Raw genomic sequence first — 20,268 nt, 5'->3', positions numbered from 1 at the left:
AGGCTTATTATGTCTTGTGCCGGTACGTAGCAGCAACGCGCAGGGGACGAAGCTAGAAAAAATGAAGACTGGTGTCAATCGCTGCCCACGCTAAGCCTCTAGCAAAAATTATAGTGGTGCAACAACATAGGTAATGGCCGGGAGCGATATAAAGAGCAAAAATACGCAATGAACTCGTGATATTATTACATAAAAAAACTCATACCGAGTATTGGCCGAGCGAAGTCATAGAACAACACTTGTTTACATATTTCATAAATAATAAGCAAAAAAAATGACTTAACGTTTCATTTGCAACTATCTGAAAAAGATAAACAAAAGAATGTATTAATTCACAACAATAGTAAGAAAGAAATACTGCAGACAATAAGTATCATTAAGCAACAAAAAAAACTAAAGTGATATGAGACTCACATTTTATAACTTCCCTTCTCGATCTTTCATCTTCTTAAATAGATCAATAACATCATCATTCGTTATTGTAGAAAATATGTCTTTCTCCACATAGCAAATCAGGCAATCACTCATGAACTCGTCACCCATTTTATTTCGCAAAACACTCTTGACGATATTCATTGCTGAAAAGCATCTCTCCACTGATGCCGTGGCAACTGGCAAAATTAGCACCAACTTGAGAAGTTGATACACCAAAGGGAAAGCAAGATACTTTTTAGTTTCCACCAACACTTTAGCAAGATCAGCAATGCCATCCAAATTGTCAAATCTCTGGTCCGCTCGAACATTGTCAATGAAAATCCGAAGTTCATGACCGAGATCCATCAATTGTGATGAATTGAAATCATCAGGATAAAACTCAGCTAGCTTCAATAAACTCTCCAAGTTAAAAGCAGCGCAGGAATTTTTTGGGTTGAAAGAAGCCATGTGGATAAGCAATGCAGAATTCACTTCATTGAATCTATCATCGAACTCTCGAAGTTGCCAATCAATAACAGAATTAAGGCACTCTATTTGGTAATGATGAAGGTTTGTAATATTGGTTCTTTTTCTTGGTTTATGCCGATCGACATATTCATCATGCATGTTTACCTTAGGAATGTCATGTTCTTCACAGAATGAATATACCTTCTCTAGAAGTGATTCCCATCCATCATCTCTTAGTTGTTGTAGATCATTCCGTGTTGAGTTCACACATGACATGGCATTCAAGATATCTTGATCCTTTTGCTGCAATGCATGTGACAAAGAATTGGCACTCCCTAATATATGGAACATCATGTGCAAATAGAACACAAAATCAAAGGTTCCAAAATATGATAGAAGGCCCCATGCTTCACTTTTCTTGGAATCCTTCTTGCCTTCTTTTGCTACATAATTCAGGACACTAACAATTGACGGGAACAACTGGATTAAGCTTGAGAGGGTTCTATAGTGAGAACCCCAACGAGTGTCTCCCGCCCTTTGAAGTGACTGGTCTTGATTTAGCCCTGTACCAGTACTAATTCGTCCACTACTTATGGCTTTTTTTACATTTTCTCGGTTACTCTCTCTGATCATGTCTTTTCTTTTGCAAGAAGCTCCGACCACATTAAACAACAGAGATATCATATAAAAGAAATCTGCAATATCTTCATTCTTCTTTGAAATTGCCACTATAATCAAGTGAAGTTGGTGAGCAAAACAATGCACATAATATGCTGACCTGTTCTTTTCCAGAATTTTGGCTTTCAAGCCATTGAACTCACCGCGCATGTTGCTTGCACCATCATAGCATTGCCCTCTAACTTGTTTGAAGCTTAATCCAATATCAGCAAGCAATTTTTCAAGGGCTGACTTGAGACACGTTGCAGATGTTTCTTTCACATGTACAACTCCAACTAAACGTTCCAGGATTAGTCCAAGCTTGTCAACATATCTCAAGACAACGGCCATCTGTTCTTTATCTGACACATCTGAAGCCTCGTCAATCAATAAACTAAAAACATCCCCGCCAATCTCTTCAAGAATAGAATCCAATGTTATCTGCGCAAAACAAGGGAGAATATCATTTTGAGTGCTCATAGAGATAAACTGCATGAAATAAATATATAGTAGCGGATAGTGATGGTTGTTATTCACCTTTGCAAAATAACTCACAAGTTCTTTTTGAATATCTGGACACACCCATTTGCAATTTTTTGGAGCATTCTGAAGGACTACCTTCCTTACATCCTCATTCTGATTTGCCAATGTTTGTACCAACTCTCGAAAATTCCCCTTATTTTGTGACTCCTCCGATTCATCATTGCCACGGAAAGCTAAACCTTGATGTAGCAAGTATCTAACCGATTCAACAGAAGTATTCAGCCGAATACGGTTTTGCTTCTTTGTGATATCGGTTTGCTTGTCGAAGGCAACCTTAATGGACTGATTTTGATTCTTTAAAGCATCACATCTTTTAACAGCTACATTGTGAAAGCTATTAACTTCACCCTCATGAGTATCTAGTCTATGTTTCTTGTTCCAACAAGAGAAACCTTTAACAACAAATGCATCATTACCACCTTGGCCATCAATGCAATCTCTAAATAGATAGCAACACAAGCAAAATGCCTTATGCACCTTATCACTGTACTCTAGCCAATGATAGTCTTTAAACCATTTTGGATTAAATCTCCGTTCAGCTCCTGCGATGGTTTTCTGAGGATATTTAAATCCTTCTTTTGGTCTGTATGGTCCTCTATTTAAATATATTCTTCTAATCTCATCTTGCTTCTTAGGATTCTTTGTGTACTGCCCTATTCTTTTTCGATTAGCTGGATCATGAGGAAGTTCATCTAAGTTAATTTCTGCCAGAGGCGGAGGAGTAGTACCAATATTTGATGCAAGATCTTGTCTTGGTTTAACTGGCCTTGAAGTCCCTGCCACATTACTATCTGGAACTGGTCGTTTCCCTTTCAACAAAAATTTATCCATATCCTCCTGGTCCTAGTCAAATCAAAGAGAAGAAACTAAAATTACTTATTCAGTAGCCATCAAGAAATCAAAGCACATGTAGAGTTGTACAGTCTAGAGAGCAAGAAAGATAGACTGCACTACTGCAGATTACCTGGGATGGGAAATAGATTAAGCAGTTGCCGTCTGGCAGATCGGTTGGCCGATGTCAACATTCCCCAGATGAAACAGCGTCGAGTTCTCCGTCGTTCGCCGCCGATTCGCTGCGGCGGCTGCGGAATTAGGGATCGGGATAAGGAGACCAAGAGACGAGGGCGAGGACGTCCGTCTGTTCAGTATAGGTACAGGCGTATATCCGCGTACATGGATTAATTCGATAGACCCATAGAAACGTGCATATGCATTGGGCCGGCCGGCCGGGCCTTTGTGTAATTGTTTGCTGCCACATGTTGTTTTATTTTTTAGAGCTTAATGAATGTTATGGACTTTGGGCAAAGGCTTTAGGGATTAGTTGCTGGGCTGGGGTCAATGGCATTTTTGGGCTGGGGTCAGACGCACTTTTTCTTAATATGTATTAGCTGAAAAGCCAAAATCCATTGGTGTCAATTGACACCAATGGCTACATGGGAGCTCCGTCCCTGGCAACGCGTATGAATTTGGCCGACATGGCCGGGCTGTCAAAGACACCAAGTGGCTGTTTGGTAAGGCAACTGCCTTTCCGTAGGCTGGACCGGTCCATGGGTAACTGCTGAATTATTCCTTGTGCACATGCATTCCTTCATCCATCTCTGCTCTTCCTAGTCCTGCTGCATGTGATCCATGGTGGCCGGTGATCATTTCTCTTCTCATGCGCGCGTCCCTCAGCAGATCGATTGATCAACGGTCCAGTAGTATTCGAGCAGGCGGGCCTGTGCGTATACATAGATGATCTCAATATAATTGCGTACGTGCAGTGAAGATGCGTGGAGCTTAGAATCTGCGTGCAGCCATCATGCTCCTGACGTGGACTAGTATTTGTTTGCTTGCTTGCTGCTCGGCATCGATGGATCGATAGGCTGTGCTTCGCAGGCATGCAAACATACATAATCAAAAATGGGTTTTCAAAGGCGTCTAAATGCGCTTCAAATTATTGTTATCAGGTGGATTGATCACTGTATATTTGTACAAACCTTCTCTCCTAAGAGCATTTACAACCGGACCTCTCAAACCCGTCACATGCACCCCGAGCGGGCCACACGGTCACTGACCGGTCTCGATTTTTTGACCCAGACAGGTCTCTCAAACGGTCCTAAAACGTCAGGACACGCCCGCCACGTCGGAGCCGACAGCCCGACCCCACCCCAAATTGCATCAAATCCATCAAACCCTTTCTCCTCCTCCCACCGTCCACCAACTTTTCCGCAACCGGACCCTCGCCGTTCTTCACCCTTACTCTCAATCCTCACCTCTGATCCCTTTCCATCACCGTAAATGTTGTCCAGCCCGACCCACACCGCCGCGGCGGGCAGGAATTCGCAGGCATGTGGCAGCGTGGCTCAGAATCCCGAGGCGGCGGCGCCAGCGGGGGCATGTCGACCGCACGTGCAGCCCGGTCAGCGGCCACGTACTACGCAAGCCAGCCAAGGCGAGCCCCGGCTTGCCGTCCGGTCAAACATCCCACCAGACAAAGCCCACTCCAACTGGTGTTTCTATATTGCTCCCACTCCATGAACCATGATCGTCCTTGCTGTGCATCTCGTGGCTAGCTACCTACGCATTATTATGTCATTCTTTCTCGCGTAAGGGAGTGTGCATGTCCATTGTCCCTTTTAGCTTTTTTTTTTCCTTTTTTGCGTTTGTAAAACATTTGGTGTTCGGAATTTTTGCGCGCATCAGGTGTTTCCGCCGAGGTCGAAGACGGAGGTGACATGTGTTAGGGAACGCATTAATTTCAAAAAAAATTCTTACGCACACGCAAGATTTATCTAGATGATGTATAGCAATGAGAGGGGAAGAGTGTTGTCCACGTACCCTCGTAGACCGTAAGCGGAAGTGTTATGTCAACGCGGTTGATGTAGTCGTACGTCTTCACGATCCGACCGATCCTAGTACCAAAAGTACGGCACCTCCGCGATCTGCACACGTTCAGCTTGGTGACGTCCCACGAACTCTCGATCCAGCTGAGTTCGAGGGAGAGCTTCGTCAGCACGATGGCGTGATGACGGTGATGATGAAGCTACCGGCGCAAGGCTTCGCCTAAGCACTATGGTGGAGGGGGGCACCGCACACGGCTAAGACAATGATCAACTTGTGTGTCTATGGGGTGCCCCCCTCCCCTGTATATAAAGGCGTGGAGGAGGGGGGAGGGCCGGCCCTCTATGGCGCGCCCTAGGGGAGTCCTACTCCTAAGATTCCCCCCTTCCAAGTAGTAGGAGTAGGAGAAAAGGAAGGGGAGGAGAGGGGAAAGGAAAGGGGGGCGACCCCCACCCAATTCAGATTGGGCTAGGGGGCGCGCCTCCCACCTTTTCCTTTCCTCTCCTCTATTCCACTAAGGCCCAATAAGGCCCATATACTCCCTGGGGGGTTCCGGTAACCTTCCGGTACTCCGAAAAATGCCCGAACTCATCCGGAACCATTCCGATGTCCAAACTGTTGGGGAACGTAGTAATTTCCAAAAAATTCCTACGCACACGCAGGATCATGGTGATGCATAGCAACGAGAGGGGACAGTGTTGTCCACGTACCTTCGTAGACCGTTAAGCGGAAGCGTTATGAAAACGCGGTTGATGTAGTCGTACGTCTTCATGATCGACCGATCCTCAGTATCGAACGTACGGCACCTCCGCGTTCAGCACACGTTCAGCTCGGCGACGTCCCGCGAACTCACGATCCAGTAGAGCTCGGGGAAGAGTTTCGTCAGCACGACGGTGTGGTGACGATGTTGATGAAGCTACCGTGGCAGGGCTTCGCCTAAGCACCGCTACAGTATGACCGAGGTGGATTATGATGGAGGGGGGCACCGCACACGGCTGGGAGAGATCTTTGTGATCAACTTGTGTGTCTAGAGGTGCCCCCTGCCCCTGTATATAAAGGAGCAAGGGGGAGGCCGGCCGGCCCTTGTTAGTGCGCCAGGAGGAGGAATCCTCCTCCTAGTAGGAGTAGGATTCCCCTCTTTCCTACTCCTACTAGGAGGGGGAAAGGAAGGGAGAGAAAGAGAAGGAAAGGGGGGCGCCGCCCCCTCCTCTCCTATTCCAATTCGGACCAGAGGGGAAGGGGCGCGTTGCCTGCCCTAGGACGGCCCCTCTCTCTTCCCCTTATGGCCCAACAAGGCCCATTAGCCCCCGGGGGGTTCCGGTAACCCCTCTGGTACTCCGGTAAAATCCCGATTTAACCGGAACTCTCCCGATGTCTAAATGTAGGCTTCCAATATATCAATCTTCATGTCTCGACCATTTCAAGACTCCTCGTCATGTCCGCGATCATATCCGGGACTCCGAACTACCTTCAGTACATCAAAACATATAAACTCATAAAACCGATCGTCACAGAGCTTTAAGCGTGCGGACCCTACGGGTTCGAGAACTATGTAGATATGACCGAGACATGTCTCTGCTTAATAACCAATAGCGGAACTTGGATGTTCATATTGGTTCCTACATATTCTACGAAGATCCTTATCGGTCAAACCGCATAACACTATACGTTGTTCTCTTTGTCACTGGTATGTTACTTGCCCGAGATTCGATCGTCAGTATCCCAATACCTAGTTCAATCTCGTTACCGGCAAGTCTCTTTTCTCGTTTCGTAATGCACTATCCCGCAACTAACTCATTAGTTGCATTGCTTGCAAGGCTTATAGTGATGTGCATTACCGAGAGGGCCCAGAGATACCTCTCCGACAATTGGAGTGACAAATCCTAATCTTGATCTATGCCAACTCAACAAGTACTATCGGAGACACCTGTAGAGCACCTTTATAATCACTCCGTTATATTGTGACGTTTGGTAGCACAAAAAGTGTTCCTCCGGTATTCGGGAGTTGCATAATCTCATAGTCATAAGAACATGCATAAGTCATGAAGAAAGCAATAGCAGTAAACAAAAACGATCGAGTGCTAAGCTAACGGAATGGGTCAAGTCAATCACATCATTCTCCTAATGATGTGATCCCATTGATCAAATAACAACTCATGTCAATGGTTAGGAAACTTAACCATCTTTGATCAATGAGCTAGTCAAGTAGAGGTATACTAGTGACACTATGTTTGTCTATGTATTCACACATGTATTATGTTTACGGTTAATACAATTCTAGCATGAATAATAAACATTTATCATGAAATAAGGAAATAAATAATAACTTTATTATTGCCTCTAGGGCATTTTTCCTTCATTCTCCCACTTGCACTAGAGTCAATAATCCAGATTACATAGTAATGATTTTAACACCCATGGAGCCTTGGTGCTGATCATGTTTTGCTCTTGGAAGAGGCTTAGTGAACATGTCTGTAACATTCAGGTCCGTATGTATCTTGCAAATCTCTATGTCTCCCACCTGGATTTGATCTCAGATGGAGTTGCAGTGTCTCTTGATGTGATTGGTTCGCTTTTGAAATCTGGATTCCTTTGCCAACGCAATTGCACCAGTATTGTCACAAAAGATTTTCATTGGGCCCGATGCACTAGGTATGACACCTAGGTCGGATATGAACTCCTTCATCCAGACTCCTTCATTCGCTGCTTCCGAAGCAGCAATGTACTTCGCTTCACATGTAGATCCCACCACGACGCTCTGTTTAGAACCACTCCAACTGACAGCTCCACCGTTCAATATAAACATGTATCCGGTTTGCGATTTAGAATCGTCCGGATCAGTGTCAAAGCTTGCATAAACATAACCATTTATGATGAGCTCTTTGTCACCTCCATAAACGACAAACATATCCTTGGTCCTTTTCAGGTACTTCAGGATGTTCTTGACCGCTGTCCAGTGATCCACTCCTGGATTACTTTGGTACCTCCCTGCTAGACTAATAGCAAGGTACACATCAGGTCTAGTACACAGCATTGCATACAAGACAGAGCCTATGGCTGAAGCATATGGAATACTTTTCATTTTCTTTCTATCCTCTGCAGTGGTCGGGCATTGAGTTTTACTCAACTTCACACCTTGTAACACAGGCAATAACCCTTTCTTAGCTATATCCATTTTGAATTTCTTCAAAACTTTATCAAGGTATGTGCTTTGTGAAAGTCCAATTAAGCGTCTTGATCTATCTCTATAAATATTGATGCCCAATATATAAGCAGCTTCACCGAAGTCGTTCATTGAAAAACTCTTATTCAAGAATCCTTTTATGCTATCTAGAAATTCTATATCATTTCCAATCAACATTATGTCATCCACATATAATATTAGAAATGCTATAGAGCTCCCACTCACTTTCTTGTAAATACATGCTTCTCCAAAAGTCTGTATAAAACCATATGCTTTGATCACACTATCAAAATGTTTATTCCAACTCCGAGAGGCTTGCACCAGTCCATAAATGGATCGCTGGAGTTTGCACACTTTGTTAGTACCCTTTGGATCAATAAAACCTTCAGGTTGCATCATATACAACTCTTCTTCCAGAAATCCATTCAGGAATGCAGTCTTTACATCCATTTGCCAAATCTCATAATCATAAAATGCGGCAATTGCTAACATGATTCGGACGGACTTAAGCATCGCTACAGGTGAGAAGGTCTCATTGTAGTCAACTCCTTGAACTTGTCGAAAACCTTTCGCAACAAGTCGAGCTTTATAGACAGTAACAGTACCGTCAGCGTCAGTCTTCTTCTTGAAGATCCATTTATTCTCAATGGCTTGCCGATCATCGGGCAAGTCAACCAAAGTCCACACTTTGTTCTCATACATGGATCCCATCTCAGATTTCATGGCCTCAAGCCATTTTGCGGAATCTGGGCTCATCATCGCTTCCTCATAGTTCATAGGTTCGTCATGGTCAAGTAACATGACCTCCAAAACAGGATTACTGTACCACTCTAGTGCGGATCTTGCTCCTTCTTGCTACCTCTTGAGCACTGCGTTGGTTTTCCCTTGAATAGGAAAGGGTGATGCAGCAGAGCAGCGTAAGTATTTTCCTCGGTTTTTGAGAACCAAGGTATCAATCTAGTAGGAGGCCATGCACGAGTCCCTCGCACCTACACAAACAAATAAACTCCTCGCAACCAACGCGGTAAAGGGGTTGTCTATCCCTTCACGGTCACCTACCAGAGTGAGATCTGATAGATATGATAAGATAATATTTTTGGTATTTTTATGATAAACAGAAATAAAGATGCAAGTAAAATAAATGGCAAAGGAAATAACTAAGTATTGGAAGATTTAATATGATGGAAAATAGACCCGGGGGCCATAGGTTTCACTAGAGGCTTCTCTCGAGATCATAAGTATTACGGTGGGTGAACAAATTACTGTTGAGCAATTGAGATAATTGAGCATAGTTATGAGAATATCTAGGTACGATCATGTATATAGGCATCACGTCCGAGACAAGTAGACCGACTCCTGCCTGCATCTACTACTATTACTCCACACATCGACCGCTATCCAGCATGCATCTAGAGTATTAAGTTCAAGAGAACAGAGTAACGCTTTAAGCAAGATAACATGATGTAGAGGGATAAACTCATGCAATATGATATAAACCCCATCTTGTTATTCTCGATGGCAACAATACAATGCGTGCCTTGCTGTCCTTACTGTCACTGGGAAAGGACACTGCAAGATTGAACCCAAAGCTAAGCACTTCTCCCATTGCAAGAAAGATCAATCCAGTAGGCCAAACCAAATTGATAATTCGAAGAGACTTGCAAAGATAACCAATCATACATAAAAGAATTCAGAGAAGATTCAAATATTGTTCATAGATAAACTTGATCATAAACCCACAATTCATCGGTCTCAACAAACACACTGCAAAAGAAGATTACATCGAATAGATCTCCACAAGAGAGGGGGAGAACTTTGTATTGAGATCCAAAAAGAGAGAAGAAGCCATCTAGCTAATAAGTATGGACCCATAGGTCTGAAGTAAACTACTCACACTTCATCGTAGAAGCTATGGTGTTGATGTAGAAGCCCTCCGTGATCGATACCCCCTCCGGCGGAGCTTCAGAAAAGGCCCCAAGATGGGATCTCGTGGATACAGAAAGTTACGGCGGTGGAATTACGGTTTTGGCTCCGTATCTGGTAGTTTGGGGGTACATCGGTATATATAGGAGGAAGGAGTACGTCAGTGGAGCAACGTGGGCCCCACGAGGGTGGAGGGCGCGCCTGGCGGGGTAGGCGCGCCCCCTACCTCGTGCCTTCCTGGTTGATTGCTTGACGTAGGGTCCAAGTCCTCTGGATCATGTTCGTTCCGAAAATCACGTTCCCGAAGGTTTCATTCCGTTTGGACTCCGTTTGATATTCTTTTTCCGGGAAACTCTGAAATAGGCAAAAAACAGCAATTCTGGGCTGGGCCTCCGGTTAATAGGTTAGTCCCAAAATAATACAAAAGTGTATAATAAAGCCCAATAATGTCCAAAACAGGATATAATATAGCATGGAACAATAAAAAATTATAGATACATTGGAGACGTATCAAGCATCCCCAAGCTTAATTCCTGCTCGTCCTCGAGTAGGTAAATGATAAAAACAGAATTTTTGATGTGAAATGCTACTTGGCATAATTTCAATGTAATTCTCTTAATTGTGGTATGAATATTCAGATCCGAAAGATTCAAGACAAAAGTTCAATATTGACATAGAAATAATAATACTTCAAGCATACTAACTAAGCAATTATGTCTCTTCAAAATAACATGGCCAAAGAAAGTTATCCCTACAAAATCATATAGTCTGCCTATGCTAGATCTTCACCACACAAAGTATTTAAATCATGCAAAACCCCGATGAAAAGCCAAGCAATTGTTTCATAATTTTGGTGTTCTCAAACTTTTTCAATCTTCACGCAATACATGAGCGTGAGCCATGGACATAGCACTATTGGTGGAATAGAATGGTGGTTGTTGAGAAGACAAAAAGGGAAGGTAGTCTCACATCAACTAGGTGTATCAACGGGCTATGGAGATGCCCATTAATAGATATCAATGTGAGTGAGTAGGGATTGCCATGCAACGGATGCACTAGAGCTATAAGTATATGAAAGCTCAACAAAAAGAACTAAGTGGGTGTGCATCCAACTCGCTTGCTAACGAAGACCTAGGGCATTTTAAGGAAGCCCATCATTGGAATATACAAGCCATGTTCTATAAAGAAAAATTCCCACTAGTATATGAAAGTGATAACATAGGAGACTCTCTATGAAGATCTTGGTGCTACTTTGAAGCACAAGTGTGGTAAAAGGATAGTAGCATTGTCCCTTCTCTCTTTTTATCTCATTTTTTTATTTGGGCCTTTTCTCTTTTATTATGGCTTCTTTTTTTTAATTTAGTTCGGAGTCTCATCCCAACTTGTGGGGGAATCATAGTCTCCATCATCATTTCCTCACTTTGGACAATGCTCTAAAAATGATGATCATCACACTTTTTTATTTACTTACAACTCAATGCTTAGAACAAAATATGACTCTATGTGAATGCCTCCGGCGGTGTACTGGGATATGCAATGAATCAAGAGTGACATGTATGAAACAATTATGAACGGTGGCTTTGCCACGAATACAATGTCAACTACATGATCATGCGAAGCAATATGCCAATGATGGAGCGTGTCATATTAAACGGAACGGTGGAAAGTGGCATGGCAATATATCTCGGAATGGCTATGGAAATTCCATGATAGGTAGGTATGGTGGCTGTTTTGAGGAAGGTATATGGTGGGTGTACGATATCAGCGAAAGGTGCGCGGTATTACAGAGGCTAGCAATGGTGGAAGGGTGAGAGTGCGTATAATCCATGGACTCAACATTAGTCATAAAGAACTCACATACTTGTTGCAAAAATCTATTAGTTATAGAAGTAAAGTACTACACGCATGCTCCTAGGGGGATAGATTGGTAGGAAAAGACCATCGCTCGTCCCCGACCGCCACTCATAAGGAGGACAATCAATAAATACATCATGCTCCGACTTCTTAACATAATGGTTCACCATACGTGCATGCTACGGGAATCACAAACTTCAACACAAGAATTTCTCAAATTCACAACTACTCAACTAGCACGACTCTAATATCACCATCTCCATATCTCAAAACAATTATCAAGTTTCAAACTTCTCATAGTATTCAACGCACTCATAAGAAAATTTTATTATTAATCTTGAATGCCTAACATAATTAAAGCAAATTGCCATGCTGTTTTGTAGGACTCTCAAAATAATCTAAGTGAAGCATGAGAGAACAATGGTTTCTATAAAACAAATCTACCAATGTGCTCTAAAAGATATAAGTGAAGCACTAGTGCAAAAACTATATAACTCAAAAGATATAAGTGAAGCACATAGAGTACTCTAACAATTTCCGAATCATGAGTGTCTCTCTCAAAAAGGTTTGTGCAGCAAGGATGATTGTGGAAAACTAACAAATAAACACTCAAATAGTACAAGACGCTCCAAGCAAAACACATATCATGTGGTAAATAAAAATATAGCTCCAAGTAAAGTTACTGATAGAAGTAGACGAAAGAGGGGATGCCTTCCGGGGCATCCCCAAGCTTTGGATTTTAGGTGTCCTTAGATTATCTTGGGGTGCCATGGGCATCCCCAAGCTTAGGCTATTGCCACTCCTTGTTCCATAATCCATCAAATCTTTACCCAAAACTTGAAAACTTCACAACACAAAACTTAAAGTAGAAAATCTCGTGAGCTCCGTTAGCCAAAGAAAACAAAACACCACTTCAAGGTACTGTAATGAACTCATTCTTTATTTATATTGGTGTTAAACCTACTGTATTACAACTTCCCTATGGTTTATAAACTATTTTACTAGCAATAGATTCATCAAAATAAGCAAACAAACACGGAAAACAGAATCTGTCAAAAACAGAACAGTCTGTAGTAATCTGTAGCTAACGCAAGATCTGGAACCCCAAAAATTCTAAAATAAATTTCTGGACGTGAGGAATTTATCTATTAATCATCTTCAAAAATAATTAACTAAATATCACTTTCCAAATAAAAATGGCTGCAGTTCTCGTGAGCGCTAAAGTTTCTGTTTTTTTACAGCAAGATTAAAAAGACTTTGCCCAAGTCTTCCCAGCGGTTCTACTTGGCACAAACACTAATTAAGCACAAAAAACACAACCGAAACAGAGGCTAGATAAATTATTTATTACTAAACAGGAGCAAAAGCAAGCAATAAAAATAAAATTGGGTTGTCTCCCAACAAGAGATATCGTTTAACGCCCCTAGCTAGGCATAAAAGCGAAGATAGATCTAGGTATTGCCATAATAATAAGATAGATAATTAAAACTCATTTCATATTCCCTACGTTCAGCAGCAAGTTTTCTTTGAGGCAAGAAAAATTAATCAAAAGGGCTAAATTTAATGGGACATAAGTCCCCAAGATCAACTTTGGGAGGTATAGGTTCCTGCTTTGGCCCTTCGTATTGCACAACCAATTCATCATTATAAGCATTCTTTTGACAGAACTTTGTGAGCCTATACTCGAGAGAATATCCTAGTTCATTATTTCGAATAGCCAAATCATTATTAAGTTCAGAAATTCTATCAACTAGAACATTGGTAGGAACCCTTTTTCTAAGATTTTCATTGAAAGCAACATAGTCTAGAGATTGAAAACGCATTATTTCTTCTTGATCAAAAAGGATAGCCTCTATGGGAGGACGGCAAGCGTCCACCCTATAATGCGCAAAGATTTCTTTGGCCTCTTTTATTATGAATCTAAACTCATGAGCCAAAAAGATAGTAGCGACACGCTTAACAGAAGAATGCTCAATATTAGAAAATTCTAATAAAATTCTTTGTATGCAAGGATGCATGTGCATAAATTGTCTTTCAAGTTCAACTACAAGCATGGCGATAACGTCCGCAAGACTACTAGTTCTATGAAGGATAGAGCTACCCATAGAAGGAAAAGCACCGACACAAGTAAAGAAATCTTGGATAACTCCATTTCCAATAATATTACCACTACCAATTCGGAATTTTTTTGTATGTAAGATAGGGGGTTCTTCAGCAGGAGCATCAGAATTTTTCATGATATTATTATTGTCCATATCGACAATAATTTCCCCGATTTCAGACATAACGACGGAAAGTGCAAGGGGCAAAAGGAGGCAAATAGAGAAAGAGAGGGAGGATGGAGAGAGAGAGAGAGAGCGAATAAAACGGCAAGGGTGAAGTGGGGGAGAGGAAAATGAGAGGAAAATGGCAAATAATGTAATGCGGGAGATAAGGGTTTGTGATGGGTACTTGGTATGTTGACTTTTGCGTAGACTCCCCGGCAACAGCGCCAGAAATCCTTCTTGCTACCTCTTGAGCACTGCGTTGGTTTTCCCTTGAAGAGGAAAGGGTGATGCAGCAGAGCAGCGTAAGTATTTCCCTCAGTTTTTGAGAACCAAGGTATCAATCCAGTAGGAGGCCACGCACGAGTCCCTCGCACCTACACAAACAAATTAACTCCTTGCAACCAACGCGATAAAGGGGTTGTCAATCCCTTCACGGTCACCTACGAGAGTGAGATCTGATAGATATGATAAGATAATATTTTTGGTATTTTTATGATAAAGAGAAATAAAGATGCAAGTAAAATAAATGGCAAAGGAAATAACTAAGTATTGGAAGATTTAATATGATGGAAAATAGACCCGGGGCCATAGGTTTCACTAGAGGCTTCTCCCGAGAGCATAAATATTACGGTGGGTGAACAAATTACACCGCAAAAGAAGATTATATCGAATAGATCTCCACAAGAGAGGGGGAGAACTTTGTATTGAGATCCAAAAGGAGAGAGAAGAAGCCATCTAGGTAATAACTATGGACCTGTAGGTCTGAAGTAAACTACTCACAGTTCATCAAAGGGGCTATGGTGTTGATGTAGAAGCCCCCCGTGATCGATACCCCCTCCGGCGGAGCTCCAGAAAAGGCCCCAAGATGGGATCTCGTGGATACAGAAAGTTACAGTGGTGGAATTAGGGTTTTGTCTCCGTATCTAGTAGTTTGGGGGTACGTAGGTATATATAGGAGGAAGGAGTACGTCGGTGGAGCTACGTGTGCCCCATGAGGGTGGAGGGCGCGCCTGGGGGGGGGGAGGGTAGGCGCGCCCCCCTACTTCGTGCCTTCCTGGTTGATTGCTTGACGTAGGGTCCAAGTCCTCTGGATCATGTTCGTTCCGAAAATCACGTTCCCGAAGGTTTCATTCCGTTTGGACTCCGTTTGATATTCTTTTTCTGCGAAACTCTGAAATAGGCAAAAAAACAGCAATTCTGGGCTGGGCCTCCGGTTAATAGGTTAGTCGCAAAAATAATATAAAAGTGTATAATAAAGCCCAATAATGTCCAAAACAGGATATAATATAGCATGGAACAATAAAAAATTATAGACACATTGGAGACGTATCAAGCATCCCCAAGCTTAATTCCTGCTCGTCCTCGAGTAGGTAAATGATAAAAACAGAATTTTTGATGTGGAATGCTACTTGGCATAATTTCAATGTAATTCTCTTAATTGTGGTATGAATATTCAGATCTAAAAGATTCAAGACAAAAGTTCAATATTGACATAGAAATAATAATACTTCAAGCATACTAACTAAGCAATTATGTCTCTTCAAAATAACATGGCCAAAGAAAGTTATCCCCTACAAAATCATATAGTCTGGCTATGCTCCATCTTCACCACACAAAGTATTTAAATCATGCACAACCCCGATGACAAGCCAAGCAACTGTTTCATATTTTTGGTGTTCTCAAAGTTTTTCAATCTTCACACAATACATGAGCGTGAGCCATGGACATAGCACTATAGGTGGAATAGAATGGTGGTTGTGGAGAAGACAAAAAGGGAAGATAGTCTCACATCAACTAGGCGTATCAACGGGCTATTGAGATGCCCATTAGTAAATATCAATGTGAGTTAGTAGGGATTGCCATGCAACGGATGCACTAGAGCTGTAAGTATATGAAAGCTCAACAAAAGAACTAAGTGGGTGTGCATCCAACTCGCTTGCTCACGAAGACCTAGGGCATTTAAGGAAGCCCATCATTGGAATATACAAGCCAAGTTCTATAATGAAAAATTCCCACTAGTATATGAAAGTGATAACATAGGAGACTCTCTATGAAGATCTTGGTGCTACTTTGAAGCACACGTGTGGTAAAAGGATAGTACCATTGTCCCTTCTCTCTTTTTCTCTCATTTTTTTATTTGGGCCTTTTCTCTTCTTTTTATGGCCTTTTTTTAATTTAGTCCGGAGTCTCATCCCGACTTGTGGGGGAATCATAGTTTCCATAATCCTTTCTAGGCCTAGGCATTCGGTATAAACCGAAAGTTCGGTTTCTACTATTCGGTGTTTTTTTAAATTCGGTTAGGAAACTTAAAAACCGAATATGGTAGTTTAAAATAGCTAACCGAAAATTCGGTTAACCAACTAATTCGGTTCGGTCTCCGATTTATACCGAAAGGACCACGTCTGCGTAATTGGGAACAAACTGCAGCAGCGACAACCTATTCCCAAAATCCCTCCCTCAACTCCTCGGCTGGGCGAGGTGGGACTAATGTAACGAGATGTCTGTTGCATGCTCATACACAAGGGTACACACTTAATAAAAAAGCTCACGTGGAGCTGGGCCTTCCATCATTTTGCATGCAGTGGATTAGGGCCCACGTCCTGTCACACGTGAGGCAGTAGCGCGCTAGTTTCTTGGCGCTAGCGACATGGGCGCTCCTCCCGGGAGATGGTTCTGCCTGACTTTGCACTACTTTATATGCTACATCACGTCTGTTCGGTTTTTGTTTGGTTAACCGTGATAGAAACCGAACTGAACAAACTTTGTTCGGTTAGTGAACATCAAAACCTAATTTTTCTGTGGTAGTATAAAAACCGAAAATTTGGTTTATTCGGTTTCGGCATCGGTTCGGTCTTCAGTTCATCGGTTTTTATGCCCACCCCTAATCCTTTCCTCACTTGGGACAATGCTTTAAAAATGATGATCATCACACTTTTTTATTTACTTACAACTCAACAATTACAACTCAATACTCAGAAAAAATTATGACTCTATGTGAATGCCTCCGGCGGTGTACCGGGATATGCAATGAATCAAGAGTGACATGTATGAAAGAATTATGAACGGTGGCTTTGCCACAAATACAATGTCAACTACATGATCATGCGAAGCAATATGACAATGATGGAGCATGTCATAGTAAATGGAACAGTGGAAAGTTGCATGGCAATATATCTCGGAATGGCTATGAAAATGCCATGATAGGTAGGTATGGTGGCTGTTTTGAGGAAGGTATATAGTGGGTGTATGTTACCGGCGAAAGGTGCGCGGTATTAGAGAGGCTAGCAATGGTGGAAGGATGAGAGTGCGTATAATCCATGGACTCAACGTTAGTCATAAAGAACTCACATAGTTATCGCAAAAATCTATTAGTTATCGAAGCAAAGTACTATGCGCATGCTCCTAGGGGGATAGATTTGTAGGAAAAGACCATCGCTCTTCCCAGACCGCCACTCATAAGGAGGACAATCAATAAATACATCATGCTCCGACTTCTTAACATAACGGTTCACCATACGTGCATGCTACGGGAATCACAAACTTCAACACAAGCATTTCTCAAATTCACAACTACTCAACTAACACGACTCTAATATCCCCATATCCATATCTCAAAACAATTATCAAGTTTCAAACTTCTCATAGTATTCAACGCACTCATAAGAAATTTTTATTATTAATCTTGAATGCCAAACATAATTAAAGCAAATTACCATGCTGTTTTGTAGGACTCTCAAAATAATCTAAGTGAAGCATGAGAGAACAATGGTTTATATAAAACAAATCTACCAACATGCTTTAAAAGATATAAGTGAAGCAGTAGAGCAAAAACTATATAACTCAAAAGATATAAGTGAAGCACATAGAGTATTCTAACAATTTCCGAATCATGAGTGTCTCTCTCAAAAAGGTGTGTGCAGCAAGGATGATTGTGGAAAACTAACAAATAAAGACTCAAGTAATACAAGACGCTCCAAGCAAAACACATATCATGTAGTAAATAAAAATATAGCTCCAAGTAAAGTTACCGATAGAAGTAGACGAAAGAGGGGATGCCTTCCGGGGCATACCCAAGCTTTGGATTTTAGGTGTCCTTAGATTATCTTGGGGTGCCATGGGCATCCCCAAGCTTAGGCTCTTGCCACTCCTTGTTCCATAATCCATCAAATCTTTACCCAAAACTTGAAAACTTCACAACACAAAACTTAAAGTAGAAAATCTCGTGAGCTCCGTTAGCGAAAGAAAACAAAACACCACTTCAAGGTATTGTAATGAACTCATTATTTATTTATATTGGTGTTAAACCTACTGTATTCCAACTTCTATATGGTTTATAAACTATTTTACTAGCCATAGATTCATCAAAATAAGCAAACAACACACGGAAAACAGAATCTGTCAAAAACAGAACAGTCTGTAGTAATCTGTAGGTAACGCAAGATATGGAACCCCAAAAATTCTAAAATAAATTACCAGACGAGAGGAATTTATCTATTAATCATCTGCAAAAATAATTAACTAAATAGTACTTTCCAAATAAAAATGGAAGCAGTTCTCGTGAGCGCTAAAGTTTCTGCTTTTTTACAGCAAGATTAAAAAGACTTTCCCCAAGTCTTCCCAACGGTTCTACTTGGCACAAACACCAATTAAACACAAAAAACACAACCAAAACAGATGCTAGATAAATTATTTATCACTAAACAGGAGTAAAAAGCAAGGAATAAAAATAAAATTTGGTTGCCTCCCAACAAGAGATATCGTTTAACGCCCCTAGCTAGGCATAAAAGCGAAGATAGATCTAGGTATTGCCATAATAATAAGATAGATCATTAAAACTCATTTCATATTCCCTACGTTCGGCAGCAAGTTTTCTTTGAGGCAAGAAAAAGTAATCAAAAGGGATAAATTTAATGGGACAAAAGTCCCCAAGATCAACCTTGGGAGGTATAGGTTCCTCCTTTGGCCCTTCGTATTGCACAACCAATTCATCGTTATAAGCATTCTTTTGACAGAACTTTGTGAGCCTATACTCGAGAGAATATCCTAGTTCATTATTTCTAATAGCCATATCATTATTAAGTTCAGATATTCTATCAACTAGAACATTGGTAGGAACCCTTTTTCTAAGATTTTCATTGAAAGTAACATAGTCTAGAGATTGAAAACGCATTATTTCTTCTTGCAAAAAGGATAGACTCTATGGAAGGACGGCAAGCATCCACCCTATAACGGGCAAAGATTTATTTGGCCTCTTTATTATAAATTTAAACTCATGAGCCAAAAAGATAGTAGCGACACGCTTAACAGAGGAATGCCCAATATTAGAAAATTCTAAGAAAATCCTTTGTATGCAAGGATGCATGTGCATAAATTATCTTTCAAGTTCAACTACAAGCGTGGCAATAGCGTTCGCAAGACTACTAGTTCTATGAAGGATATAGCTACCCATAGAAGGCAAAGCACCGACACAAGTAAAGAAAACTTGGATAACTCCTTTTCTAATAATATTACCATTACCAATTTGGAATTTTTTTTGTATGTAAGATAGGGGGTTCTTCAGCAGGAGCATCAGAATTTTTCATAATATTATTATTGTCCATATCGACAATAATTTCCCCGATTTCAGACATAATGGCGGAAAGTGCAAGGGGCAAAAAGAGGCAAATAGAGAAGGAGAGGGAGGATGGAGAGAGAGAGAGCGAATAAATCGGCAAGGGTGAAGTGGGGGAGAGGAAAACGAGAGGCAAATGGCAAATAATGTAATGCGGGAGATAAGGGTTTGTGATGGGTACTTGGTATGTTGACTTTTGCGTAGACCCCCCGGCAACGGCGCCAGAAATCCTTCTTGCTACCTCTTGAGCACTGCGTTGGTTTTCCCTTGAAGAGGAAAGGGTGATGCAGCAGAGCAGCGTAAGTATTTCCCTCAGTTTTTGAGAACCAAGGTATCAATCCAGTAGGAGGCCACGCACGAGTCCCTCGCACCTACACAAACAAATTAACTCCTTGCAACCAACGCGATAAAGGGGTTGTCAATCCCTTCACGGTCACCTACGAGAGTGAGATCTGATAGATATGATAAGATAATATTTTTGGTATTTTTATTATAAAGAGAAATAAAGATGCAAGTAAAATAAA

At 41.5% G+C, this 20,268-nt stretch overlaps 1 protein-coding gene across 1 annotated transcript; it reads right to left on the bottom strand.

Moving 5' to 3' along the window:
* Positions 1–417: 417 nt before the first annotated feature.
* On the bottom strand, positions 418–4,462 carry LOC147957821 (uncharacterized). Its single transcript, XM_087531859.1, has 3 exons — positions 4,338–4,462; positions 2,077–2,521; positions 418–1,980 (listed from the first exon to the last, which is right to left on the bottom strand). The coding sequence occupies exons 1-3, from the start codon at positions 4,460–4,462 to the stop codon at positions 418–420; spliced, it is 2,133 nt and encodes a 710-aa protein (XP_087387985.1).
* Between the last annotated feature and the right edge of the window lie 15,806 nt (positions 4,463–20,268).

The sequence above is a fragment of the Triticum urartu genome, chromosome 7A, assembly GCF_056163025.1.
Source record: "Triticum urartu cultivar PI428250 chromosome 7A, HENAU_Tu73, whole genome shotgun sequence".
In the NCBI taxonomy this organism is placed as follows: domain Eukaryota; kingdom Viridiplantae; phylum Streptophyta; class Magnoliopsida; order Poales; family Poaceae; genus Triticum; species Triticum urartu.
This window is presented reverse-complemented; position numbering and strand designations above follow the sequence as displayed.